Source organism: Pteropus alecto, unplaced genomic scaffold (assembly GCF_000325575.1).
Source record: "Pteropus alecto unplaced genomic scaffold, ASM32557v1 scaffold7, whole genome shotgun sequence".
Taxonomy (NCBI): Eukaryota; Metazoa; Chordata; class Mammalia; order Chiroptera; family Pteropodidae; genus Pteropus; species Pteropus alecto.
This window is the reverse complement of record NW_006494614.1, coordinates 63053152-63066445: the sequence shown is the minus strand read 5'-3', so window position 1 is coordinate 63066445 and position 13294 is coordinate 63053152. Positions and strand designations below refer to the sequence as shown.

The 13294-nt window shown below is 54.7% G+C and overlaps 1 protein-coding gene across 1 annotated transcript in view; it reads left to right on the top strand.

Moving 5' to 3' along the window:
- The first annotated feature begins 6128 nt into the window (after positions 1-6128).
- Positions 6129-13294, top strand: part of PIEZO1 (piezo type mechanosensitive ion channel component 1) — a 64286-nt gene continuing 57120 nt past the window's right edge. Inside the window, 1 exon segment of the mRNA XM_006927128.3 lies at positions 6129-6509. Coding sequence (XP_006927190.1) covers positions 6446-6509 — 64 coding nt within the window. The 5' untranslated portion in view covers positions 6129-6445.

Here is a 13294-nt window from a genome sequence, read left to right as displayed (position 1 = left end):
GAGCTCACAGGAGAATGCCTGGAACTGCAAGAACAACTTAAAAAACAATGCACAGGCTAAGCCTGAAACCGAGGGCCTTGTCCCGGAGTAAGGCCAGAACTGCCCCAGCGTCCGCCAAGCCAAGCACGGGATCCTTCCCTGCACCTGTAGTAAAGGTGGACATCGGTCCTTCTAATGGCACCCCTCGCCGCCTGTTGCCATGGCCCATGGACCACTCTTGAGGGGCTTGCAAGTGTTTCTCACTTAACAACTTTGAAGGCCCTGCCTCCAGCCGCTCCCCTTCCTTTGTAGGTTAGATGTGCCCTGCATCCCAGGAGTTCAAGGCTTGGCAGAGTGGAGGTTAGTGATCAGGAGCCCAAACTCTGGAGGGAGACAATGGTCCATCCAGCAGTGTTCACTGAGGTACTACTACGTGGCAGAGCCCATTGTGTCTCAGTGCAGGAGGAAGAAGGCCAGACCCTGAGGCTTTGGGAGTTGAAGAGAGGGGACAGGCTAATGGCAGCTAGATTAGAATGGTCACCAGACCACAAAGGAGTTTGAACTTCCTCTTAAGGCTGGTGGGAAGGGAACAGGGACAAAACTCTGGGAGGAGTTCTTTGCTTGCCAGTTGTTAAATTGCCAAACTGTTAAGCACTGTGCTGAGAGGTTTGTGAGAGGGGTTGTAGAACTCCCCTGTGTTTCCTGAGCCCATGGAGCATCCAGGTGCTGGGTGCACAGGGGGAAGAATGAAGGACATGACCTTTGTAGATAACACCACTCAGCTATGCCCCTGGTCTAGCCTCTCATTGTAAAGGCTAGTTCAAATAATGATTGACCCTATATTTGGGGAGGCCTGGGGTTTGTTTTTTTTTATTCTGTAACAGGACCAGGACACTTTCCTGTAAACCTCATGTGGACAGTTAGGTCCTACAGCTACAATGCTGAGGTTTTAAGGGGGCCAATCAGCTTGCAAGCATTTTTCACTCTTTTGTATAATTTACTTCGACTGCCACGTAAATTAAAGACCAACTCAATGCCAAGGCAAGTAAATTAGAGGGGGAGGCTCAGAGGACCCAGAGGGTCTCCTTGTGAGTGAGTAGGGATGATTCTATCCAAGCCCCCAGAGAGCACAGCTCTTGTGTGGGGGTGGGGCCAGGGGCTCCCAGCCTTGGGGTCTGTTCCATCCTCAAACCAACTGCCAGTGGGACTGCCCTGAAAATCACACACATGTGTGTTCTTGGTGGGGGACCCTCTCCACCAGAGAACAGAGTCCCATGCAAGGCCTGGTGTAGGATTTCCCTAGGGCAGCGCTGCATGGAGCTCATCAGGGGCTGGGGGAGCGAGGCAGGCTGAGAGCCAGCGCAAGACTTGTCTCAGCTCGCAGCTGATGGCTCAGTCACACACGACTCTCCCCTTAAAAGCTGAGTAGATCACATTTCAGGGCTTTCCAGGAGAGAAAGGAAAAGAGTTTATCCACTGGCTCCCATGGATCGAGGGTCAACTTAGCTCCCCTTCTGCATTGTGCATGTATGGGTACAGTCAGGGTCTTGGGTCACAAAGCTCTGGGCAGAAGGTGGGGCAGAAGGGTGCAAGGGAGGGGCACCATTAGGGTCTGGGTTCTGTGTGACTGTTTTCTATTGCCACATTGAGCTAGTTTCTTTGCAGCCACTATTAGTGGTCAGCCCTCTGCAATGGCATCTGATAAAGGCACTGACTTCACACCCTAGGTGACTCTTCTATTTGTAGATGCTCTGTCAGCCCTGGGGGTGCAGTGTCCCTTGAGGTGGAGCCCCATCAAAGGCCTGCCCATTCTCAAGTCCTTGCTGGGTGCTCAGTGGTCTCCTCTGGCCTTGTTGACTGACTCACTAACACTAGCATCTGGGCCCACCAGGATGGCCGGCCCCTTCAGGGGCCTGGAGCTGCTCTTTCTTAGCCAGCACTCTGCTTCTGAGATCCAGGCCTCTGTCCACTGTCCACTTGCAGGTAGCAAGGGGGTGCTTTCCTCCCTCCCATAAGCCTGAGAGAGCAAGCAGGACCACTGCTAGGGGCCAGTGGTGTTAGAGAAAACCAGCAGGACTGAAGGGCCAGTACAGGCAAACAGCAGGAACGTGAAAGTGCCCGGGCTGGAGCGAGCAGGGCTTCATCTGTTAAAACCTCCACCAGGTAGCTTCCTGCACATAAGGAAGGTGTAGCATATGCCCCCAGCTCCACCTTTGAATTGACCCCGCAGGTCCAAACCCAGGTGCGTGGTTAGGGAGAGGGCCAGATCCAGGGGGCATTCCTCTTTCAGCTCTGACCAGGCCCATGGGCTTGATTCCTATAGAGAGAGGGCTCCCAGCCACAGGCACCTGTTGCACCTTTCTGCATAGTGGGTTCAAGCTTCTAACCTTCCAACTCAACCAGGCCCATGAGGCCAGAAGGCAGGTTCCAGATCTGACTTGGAGCCATGAGGTGGAACCAGGTACCACAGGTGACTCTGGTCCAGTCATATCCTGAGCAGACATAACCAAATGCTGGGCCCGAGGGTAGCAAGGAAGCAGGGTCACCAGGCTGATTCCAGGTGGGCAGTTGGGTGGGAGAGGTCAGTTACTCAAGGCCGGTTCTGTGGGACGGGTTCCTTGGAAGGAGACTCTTGGGATCCGCTGATAGATGGGATTAGGATGTGCGCTAATTCTCCACTGGATCAATTCCTGTTCTTTGTTTCTAGGAAAGAGGGCCACGGAAATTCGATGGGAATGTACTTGGGGAAATAAAAAATATATCTCTCCAAAGCTCATCGAGTCTCTGGCCAGGAGTCTAGGAAACAATATTCAGAAGAAACAGAATGTGGCTGCCCCTGGGGAGGCTCCGGGTGGAGGAAAGACATAGCATGGGTTGCTCGAAACCATCTTAACCATGTGTATGTTTTCCCAGGTTAGTCGTTTATGGTGGTAAAAATTCATAATATAAAATGTATCATTTAAAACATTTTAAGTGTACAATTCCTGTGGCATTAAGTACATTCACATTGTCGTGTAACCACCACCACCACTATTTTCTGAACTTTGTCATCATCCCAAACAGAAACTCTGTCCCATTCAGTAATAAGTCCCCTCTTTCCTCCTCAGCCCCTGAGATCCTCTCATTTCCTTTTGGTTTCTGTGAATTTGCCTATCTAGATGTTTTCTGAGTCGAATCATAAAATATTTGTCTGTTTGTAACTAGCCGCTTTCGCTGAGCCTCATGTTTTTAAGGTCATCCATGCTGTAGCATGTGTCAGAGCTTCCTTCCTTTTTAGGGCTGAATAATATTTCATTATGGGTGGACTATATTTTGTTTATCCATTCATCTGTTATTAGACACTTGGGTCATTTCCTTTTAAAATTGATTTTTAATTGTAGACATGTAGCGACTACATTATCCTTGAGGACAAAGTTAAACCTGAGTGATAATCTCCCACTGATGATACTCTTGTCCTTCCTTGGTCCCTAGGAGACTTGAACATTCTTGCACTTCAAGACTAAATTACTATTTTAATCAACAGCAACGGTGTAGGAAGACCTCAGAATTGGCTTTGGACTTGGGAGTCAGGAAAGCTGTCCTTGTGGCCTGGCTTATCCTTTGGCAAATGGCTTACCTCCCTAGCCCCCATGTCTTCACCTACAAAGGATTAGAACATGAGTTATTGACTGGCCAGGGCCATTGGACAGGCAAACTCCCTGCTGCCCCCTGCCTTGCAAGGGAGCAGGTCGAGAAGCTCTTTTCTGAGAATTTATCCCTATTGTGCTCATTTTAAATTTATTTTATGAATAGGTGATACATATATATAGCAAAAAATCAAAACAGCACCAAAAAGTATTTCAGTGACTATTATGTGTCCCTCCTATCCAGATATTGGGGCCCCAGTCCTACCTGTCCTGTGTCCCCTCCCAGAGATGGTGTCTAGCAGGCATGTGCTTTACCTTGCTGCTTTTTCCCAGATGTAATATTATATCTTAGAGATTGTTCCATATGATAAACAGAGAGTTGCTTGATTCCGTGTAACCCATGGGCAGTGTACTCCAGTGCAGGATGCACTGTAACTTATTTACCTTATTTACCATAGGCTGTGGGCAGACAGTTTTTTCCTAGTCTTTTGCTACTGCAATACTTGGACACATGTTCTGTTCCTTTGTGAGCACACCTGCAAGGAAGTTCCGAGGTTCCCCCTTTCTTTGGAGTAACTGTCCTAGAGCTAGATGAGAAGGTGGGAAACTTTGTAAGCCAGGTCCCCAAAGCTGCTGTAGTGGGTTTGGAGGCTATGGATCTGCCCCTCTGTCCCCTCTTCTCTCCTCGTTCCTGTATCCTCCTGCTTCCCCTGAAGACTTTACTCTTGGGCAAGAGTCTAAAACCTTGCAGCCTCAGCTGTAGAAGGACTTAGCTTAAAGGAATGGTTTTTAAGCATTTTTGGTTTTGCATTTAAAACTTTTATGCAAACAAGATTGTCTTATATCCCTTCAAGGGGGAGCATCGGTGTCCTGAGAGGGGAGCCCCCCAGCTGCCCTCATGATCACCCCAAGGGCAGTCCAGGCAGAGGAGGGAGCAAGGGTATCCCTAGGCTGGATGCAGTGTCTGTTCTGCTGGCATTCCAGCAAGCCTTTCTCTCTCATTTCCTTCCCTCCTCTCTGATGCCTGCATGCTAGGAACAATAATGCAGGATAGACAAGGGGACAAATGGTGACCCTCACTGGGCGCATGTTACTTCACACCTACTTTAACATGGTCTCCTCTTAAATCTTCACAACTCCAAGGCTTGGGGCCACCACCCTATCTCGTAGATATTCCCGAAGCAAAGAGAGTGGGTATAGCATTCTGGGACCATAAAGCCAACAGCCTGTAGAGCCGATGTGGGCTTTCCTTCTTGTCTACTCTTTTGATGCTGATTCTACTTGGAGATCCTGGCCCCAACCCCTGCCAAAGGGTGACCTAAGGTGGCCAGATTTGTGCTTTTTCTTGAGGGTGGCTCCAGCCATCTCTGCTAGAGGCTAGAACAGGCCAATGAGTCCTGGGACTCCCAATCAGCTGGACCCCATTTCCCCAGCCTTTTTTGGGCTCTGACCTTTGGGAGGAATCCCAAGGATACAAGTCTCAGAGGGTCTAGAAAAAGTTTAGGGTCAGACATGACTCTAGCTGGGAACTGAGACAGGAAGGAGCAGAGGAGAAGCATGGAGAAAGCCAGTCAGCATTTAAACACCAGACTGCATGAAAGTCCACCTTTTAGAGTTTTGAAGAGTCGGAAAGTCTGGGCCCGTTTTCTGGTTGGCATCAGTCGGCTGGTGTGGAGTGCTGGCTGGCTACAGGCTGTTAGTCCCCGCCACACCCACCAGCCTCACTTATTCCCTTATGCAGCCGAGTTGGGATCCTGAACAGAGCTCAGCCTTACCTGCACCCTGGGGGCAGCCTCTGACACTGTGGGGCCTTACCCTTTTCTCCTTCCCCAGCCATCTCAAGAGTGGCAAAGGCCAGACTGAGGTGTCCTGGGTGAAGTGCCCAGCACACCCTGGATTCGGGCCCTGATTTATCCATCCTAGGAGACAACAGTTTTCGGCAGGTGCTCTGGCTGTTATTACTACTGTCTTAAGGCAAAGTAATTAGTGCAAAGCGGGTGGCGGAGGCAAGTGCGGCTGGAAGCTGCCCCCAGGCAGCCTACAGTCGGGCAGGCCACCCGATGCGCGCCTGGTCCCCGGCTGGTCCTCCGGCCTGGGGCCCCGAGCCGATCCACGGTCCCTAGGGGGCGCTGTGTCCTCACGTCTGCGGTAGCAAAGCGAAAGTCGCTCCGGCCACGCGGGGCGCCGTTGCGCGTGGGGTACTGCGGGCGAAGCCAGGCCCTAGGGAGCCTTTCTTTAGTGCTCTAGACGGGTCCGCCGGGGAGAAGTGCCCCCTGCCCTCCCCCACGCGCGCACCGAGCAGCAGCGCCAAGGCTATTGGGGGTGGAGGTCTCCTCGGGGCGCACGCTGGGAGGGGGTCTGGGTCCCGAATTGCCAGCCCCAGCCAGGAGGGCTGGCGGGGTGCGCTGGTGCGTGGTGTAGCAGGGGTGCCAGGCGCGCCCGGCCGTCGAGGCAGCGCGGAGGCGGGCACGCCGCGGAGGGCGGGCGGGCAGGCAGGGGCTGAGCTTATAAAGGCCCGCGGGCGGGGAGGGAGGGAGCTGCCGAGCCGCCGTCCGGCCCTGCTCTGTCTCCGCGAGCTGCCGAGAGTCGCGCGCTGCGCTCGCCGCTGGGCAGGGCTGTCCCCAGAACGGGCGCAGGCCCCGGACCAACCGAGGAGGAGTAGGAGCGCGGAGGCACTCGAGTCACCGCCGACCAGCGGGGGTCCTGGCCGCGGCGCGCGGCACGTGCGGGGACCTTCCCTGTGAGCCATGGCGCGCCAAGCCCGGATGCCCCGCGCGGTCCCTTAGTGCCGAGGCGGCCCAGCGACCCAGGGCGGACTCCACGGGCCCCCCACCCTGGGCATGGAGTCGCACGTGCTCGGCGCCGTGCTCTACTGGCTGCTGCTGCCCTTCGCGCTCTTGGCCGGTGAGTGGGGCGGGCGCGGTGAGCTCTGGGCTGGGACACGGCTGTGTCCCGCTCCCCACTTCCCGGCCACACCGCGAGCGAGGCCAGCCGGGGCGGGGACCATGCGCGGGCTGGCGCGGAGATTCCCCAGGACGCGCGGCCCTTGGCGCCCGCATTCCAGAAGCATGAGAGTGCCCGCGAGGCCGGGCGGCGCGGGCGGCCTTGGCAGGGTCCCCGTCCGATCGCCGGGCTTGGGAGGGCGGCATCGGGGTGGCAGAGAGGTGGCAACTCAGTGCCCACGGTGCGGGCCGGCGAGTGCCCCAGGAGGGCGCGGCTGGTGCCTCGCTCAGGCGCCGGGGAGCAGCGACGCCGCGAGGAGATTATTTGCCCCTGTGGGACAGGCCGAAGAGCTGGCGAGGGGGGCACGAATCTCTTTTTCTCTTTCTTGTTTAAAAAAAAAAAAGGCGCAAACTTGCATCATGACTTCCTGACCAATGTGGGAGAAGGCGGGCTTCCTGCCTGGAGCTGTTTAATCTGGAGCCTCCAGAGCAGAACTAACTTCTGTGCCCTAGGCGCCCCCCTCCCTTCCCTGCGTCTCCACGCCCCGGACTAGGGTAGGCCCATGCTTCGGAAAAAGTAGTTCTGGTTCCTCCCTTCCTTTCCCAGTGCCCTGGCTTACTCTGCTCCATCGCTAGTTCTGCGGGAGGGGCCCGGCACCTGGGTTCTGGGCTGGGGTAGGGAACACCCCTCAATAGGCTCAGGCCTTGGCATCAGAGCTGAGGGTCCCCAGCCCCTGGCATCAGTGTCGCCCCTTCTGGAAAGCACATCCTGTGGTTCTCGGTGCTATAAGGCCTCTCCCTCTGCACCCTCCCCGCTTCCACTGTGCCCAGGGCAGAGTGCCCAGCAACTCATTCCACCCTTCACACTGCCCTCAGTTCCCTCCACGTGAGGCTGTCTCCACTGGGTGTGAGCTGGAAAGTAGTCTGATTAAATTAATTCACGGAAACATGGAAAGGTTTGCATTGGGTGCAAAAGTCTGTCCGTTGGGTGGAAATCTGTCAGACCATGATAGGTGGTGGTGATTTTATTCTGAAAGCCTTTCCAGAGCCTGATAATTCACTCCAGGTAGGCTTCTGCCAACTTCTGTTATAGGTAGGCATAGGCTCCCAGTGAGCCAGGAATGTAGGGGATCCACAGCAGCCTGCACTTTGGCTCCCAGACAGACTGTGTTTTGATTTGTAGCAGAGAAAGGTGGTGAAACTTGGGAAATTTTTCAAGACAAGAATCAATGAAAACATTGAGGTTGGAAAGGAGGATTTGAGTCGTCCCTTGTGTGGACAGGACAGCCCGGGATGTGCAAGGGAGAGCACAGGGTCAGCCCGCTGGGCACTGTGCCTCTGGAGAGTCAGCTGGTACAGATGAGCAGGACAGATCCAGCTAGAGGTAGGCTTATAAGCAGTGGTGCGTGTGTGGTGATGGGTTGGGGGACAGGTAAGCTTCTCAAAGGCACAGGTTCACCTGTCCTGCCACAAGCACCTGCAGCCTCTTTGGCCTGGCCTTTGAAATGAGTCTGTTCAGCCTGCAGAGGTGGGAGTCGTTCCTCCAGGGGACACCTCCCGCTAGACGGTGGAGTCTCCTGGTACAGTGTCAGCAAACTTTTTCTGTAACGGGCTACATAGTAAATATTTTCACATCATGAAATCTTTGCAAATTTTTCCAACTATTAAAAAAAAAAATGTAAAAACCACTCCTAGTTGTGGGCTCTGCCAAAACAAGTGGTGGGGCCAGGTTTGGCCTGCGAGCCGGAGTTTGTTGATTGAGAATTAGGCAGGGGTCCTGGGTTCTTCTCTGGGTCTCTGCTGCTCCCCACGTGGTGATGGGAAGCGTTCTCTTGTCCCTGGATGTGGAGGTGGCACTAGCTCAGGGTTTTCACCTGGGCCATATTGGGTTCATCTGGGGAGCTTGATGACTAATTCTCTGCTCGTTGCTCATTTTTTCTGTAAACCTAAAACAGCCCCCAAAATAAAGTCTTATTAATTTTTTAAAAAGCCCTGATGCCCAGACCACACCCCATACTGATTCTGTGCCTGGCTGTGGGGCTTGGGCTTCAGTATTTTTTCTTAAGCTTCGAGGGAGGGTGATGTCAAGCTGGTCTGGCAGGTGATACCTGAGACTCTTTGTCCAGGGTGTAGGCAGCTCCCATCCCTGGGGACCCAGTTGCTGTCCTGCTGATATCAAGGTCAGGCTGCCTAGCTGGAAGTGGAATATTCACTCTATTGTCTCCTGAGCACCTCCTCTCTGTCAGGCTCTGGCTAGAAACGGCTATTTCTACAGCCTTTTGGAAGTGAGAGGTGGGTGCTGGATAAGGCCTTCAGAGGATATTAGTCAGACTTGTTCCCTGTGCTGGCTCGTGTAGTGGCCGTGGGGAGGGTTTTAGTCATCCTGGGGTGCCCCTCGCCCCCATGCCACACCCTGTGTGGTGCAGGATTACTACTACCCCAAAAGCGTGGCTAGGCATCTTCATCATAACAAGACTCCCTGACTCCCCCTGTGAAGGATGGAGGCCTTAGGCCGCTCACTTGCTTGCTGTCTCTGGAGCCCTGGCGGATCAAGACCCAAAGCTGAAAGCTTCTGGAGAGATGTCGGGGCAGGACATTTAGTGATTCTTAGAATAGGCCACGCCTCCTGACTCTGGACTTTACAGACAGCCAGAAACATTGTAGCTAAAAGGGAAGTAGTTAGAAGGCAGTAACTGTATCATTGGCCAGAGTAAACACATGTAGTGCGTAGTGCGTAGTGTGGTAACATGGCCTCTGCCTGAAGGATGGGGCCTCAGGCCTCGCAGGCACACCCACTGCACACTGGGGCGTCACCTGCACCAGACTGATATCACTGAGAAATGTTACCATTTAGAATAGGGACACTTCCTCTTTTTCATAGTGTTGTCACCATTACTGTCTCTACAGCCCCACGAGGCAGGCAGAATGTGGTCTTCTCTCTTGGCAATGAGGCCTAGGTCTTGGGGCCTTGTTAGCAATTTAGATCCGAGAATTCGGCATTTATCCAGTAACCCCTTGGGGGTAACAGTGTGCTCGCCTCTCAGAACAGCACAGAACCTGGGTCTATCTCGTCCAGAGGCTATGCTCCGCAGTGTCACTGAGAAGGAAAGCACCCAGACTGGGTGGCTGTGGAGCTGGGAGTATGTCCTGCTTTCCTTTGTGACCTTAGAGGAGAGACACTGCCTCGTGCTGGCCTCCAGGAAGACTGAATGAGTCAGCAGGACTGAGGTACATGGTTGACAGGCCTGAGGGGTGGGTGTGCACGTGTGTTTGGGGGAGGGGCCAGGGTCTGCCCAGGGGCTGAAGATGGGTCACCTGTAGTCATCTGCAGGCCATCATCCCACTGACAGGCAGAGCATGAAGAGCCTGGGGCCCAGCCAAGAAGGGTCCTACAGAGGAAGTATCTTCTCTGGAGGTGGGAGGAGTGCCTGGTCTCGGATCCTGGCCCCACGGGCTACTTCCTGGGCGGTGTCTCCCCTGTTCTGACATGGCACTGAATTTGCTTTCAGTGCTCAAAGGTGAAGAGGAGGGAGGTGGGCCTTCTTGACTCCCTCTGCTCTGAGCGCAGCCACAGGGGATTGCTTTCTTTGGTGAGTGGTAGATGGGGCCAGCCCATCGCAGGGATGGTGGAGATTCAGGGGCCAGTGTAGCCACTTCTGATAGGAAGCCACTCTTGACCACTCTGGTCTCAGAAAGCCTCTTTTCCTTAGAATTCAACAAAACGTTGGGCTTCTCTTAGTTATCTATTTTAGAAATATATAGACTTTTAAAATGTATATTTTCCCCTTCTGGTTGCGAAAGCAATCTGGTCCTTCCTTGTGGTAAGCGTTCTGGAAGCAGTAGGTAAGACAGCACATGTCTGTCAGACAGGGCACCCTCATGGAATGCCCACTTCAAGCTTTTCCTCAAGGGGAGCAGTGTGGCTGGCAGCCCTGTCCCCAGCTCCCTTTCCCCCTCATCCTGAGTCTCCTGGAGAGGAAAGTGGGGCAGGGCAGAACCACCTCTTATACATCTGAGCTCTGTTCCACTCTTGACCTTTGAACTCCTCTGAGTGCAGCATGTTTTCTGGATGAGGAACCTGGGAGTTGGGGAAGTTAATTCAATCACACAAGCAGGAAGTGAGGAAGCTGGGGATCAAATCTTTTCCTTTCTGGGGCAGGTGAATCTCACACCTGCTGGCAGGATGTCACCTTTGGGAGACCCTGGAATGGAAAGTCATGAGGACAGAGATGGAAGGGAAGGGAAAGGGGGAAAGGAGAGGAGGGAAGGGGACAGAAAGGGGAGACTCAGCTGACTTTGCTGGAGGGTGTTTCTGAGCACAACGGCTTCTGTGCTGCTCTGAACTTGCTGGGACCTCACCCCTCTCTCCAGGCCTCAAGTTTCCTCACCTGTAAACAAGACAGTGAAAGCTCGAAGGTTGCTCCCAGGCCTCTGATCTCTTGGTCTCCAGGGCTCTGGATAGGAGCAGGACTGAGGCAGCCTCCACACACAGGCCTGGTGGGCCAGGAACCCCAAAGCACTTTCCCACACGTGCAGCACGCTGGGCCCGAGTGCTGGTGTTTAGCCACCAGGTTGGGTCTCCGGAGGCAGAATGGAAGGAGCCGCCCACCACCAGGGTCTGTGCACACAGGACTGTACAACCAGTCTCGGGCAGGTCCCAGGAAGCGGGAGGTGAGGTGTCCAGGGCCAGCCAAGGGACCATGGGTGTCTGTAGCCCGGCTCTCTGTCAGGACGCCCTACGCCCACCCACGGATTCCTGTGAGCTCACACGGGACCTCTCCCTGAGTCTTTCCCAGATTCATTCAAGCGTCCTCTCGTCCAGATCTCGAGGGACTGAGCCCTGGGCAGGAGCCAGGGGCCTAAGTTCTGATTCACGGCCAATGGTGGTGGCCGTGGGAGGGGCTGGGACTCATCCTTCTCCCTTTCTAACCAGGCGGTGGTTTCCTTGGCTGTAAAAAGTGGTCTGGGGTCTTCCAGCTCCTGGTGATTTGGTCTGTAAGTGCCTTGCTGTGTTTATTCACACAGTAGTGTGCTGAGCACCAATGGGCAAGATGTGCAAAAAATAAGCCACATGAGGTGGGGTCCCTAAATACTGTTATACAGAACAAGGTCCAGGCTGAGCATGGAGCTGGGCAGGGCAGCGGGGAGGTGAGCACCAGGCAAGGCCAGTCTGCTGGAGGGGGAGAAGTTGGCAGCCTGGCAGGTTGGCAGCTCCAGGGCCCCAGACCAGTGTAGCCCCCCACAGCTGGGCACCATGTCAGTGGGTGGCTTTGTGTATGTGTGTGTATGTGTGTGGGGGGGTGTTTCTTTCTAGGCTCCAATCCCCTGGTTGAGCCAGGTAGAGCTGGGGCAGGAGAAGGGTTAGACAAGCCAGACAGAGTCGGGGCCAGAGGGAGATGAGACGATTCTCCCCTAGTTTTGATTTTTGTTAACATAAGTAATGTATGAATGCTTTTTTATGAAATAGTGAAATGTTAAGTCCGATAGGATGAAGTTCCTGTTTTAACCCTTTGGGCCTGTCCACCCCACATTCACTCTTAGAAGGAGACCTGCCCAGTGTGTTGTGGGCCCTGTAGGGCCCCGTCGTTCAGGCCTACCTGTTTTTTTTTGTCAAAGCACAAGTATTTCTGCCTTGTGTGCTTCCCACAGCCCTGTGACTTGGCCTCCCCTCTGTTCTTCTCAGATGGGTACCCACAGTCTCTGTGCTACCCCCACTCGTGGGAGCTGAGATTGCTTCCAGGCCTTTGGAATCACAGCAGCACTGCCCTCTTTTGCTCCTGTGTGTGTTCTTGGGGGTGGAAATGGGGCCAGGACCTTCTTATTTTGTAGACGAGCGGCCGCAGGCTGAGACTGGGCAGCTTGGGCGGCTCTGGGGCGGGCCGCCCCTTAGTGGGAGGTGATGGCTGGCTGGAGCACAATGGGGCAGCGTCAAGGCCCGGACCAGCGCCCGGGGGTGACGCCAGGGCACCCTTAGGCTGACGTGCGTGGCCTCCCGCTTCCCTGCAGCCGTCTGGGGGCCTTTGCTCAGTGGGGTGGGTCCATTTTTCTGGTGTGTTTTAATAACATAATTATAGGGAGTATTTTTAGGTTCCCTCTAACCGGCCGGCTGTTTACCAGGCTTCTATCTGCACACTGTTTTCTCCGTAAGTATATATAGCCGAGGCCACTTCTCCTTCCTCGGGTTCAGGCTAAAGAGAGACCGTGGCCACCTCAGCCAACTCCTGTGGTTTCTTTTACCAGTGAATGGGCGGCTGAGATGGGCCCAAGAGCCAGCCGGCTCCTGCAGAGTAAGCGGGGGGCTCAGGGGCCATGCCTCCACCCCACGCCCGCCAGATGGGGAGGAGCTGGCCCATGCAGGGAGCAGGGGGAGGTTCCCAGGTGTGCCAGCTAGGCCCATCCCTTCCCCAGCTCTCCTCACTTCCCCTGCCCTTCGAAAACCTTCCCAGGGATCCTCTGAGGGGAAACAAAAGAATAAAACTGCCACATAAACATTCCTCGGGCCTGTGGGAACAACCGGAGGGCTATGATTGTGGCCAGGACTGAAGGGCAGAGACGGAGAGGGCCAGGTGCGGGCTCCCCAGGCAAGGGGCCCTCTGAGGAGGAACTCCGCTGGCCTCTGGCCTGCGTCTCGGTCTTTCTTACCTCCTGGAACCGGCAAGGTCTGTGACCTGTCAGCTGGGACCCAGTCACACCCCGGCTCCCCCGCAGGGACTGGGTCCCGCTCTGTCACTGTGTGGGCAATGCCGC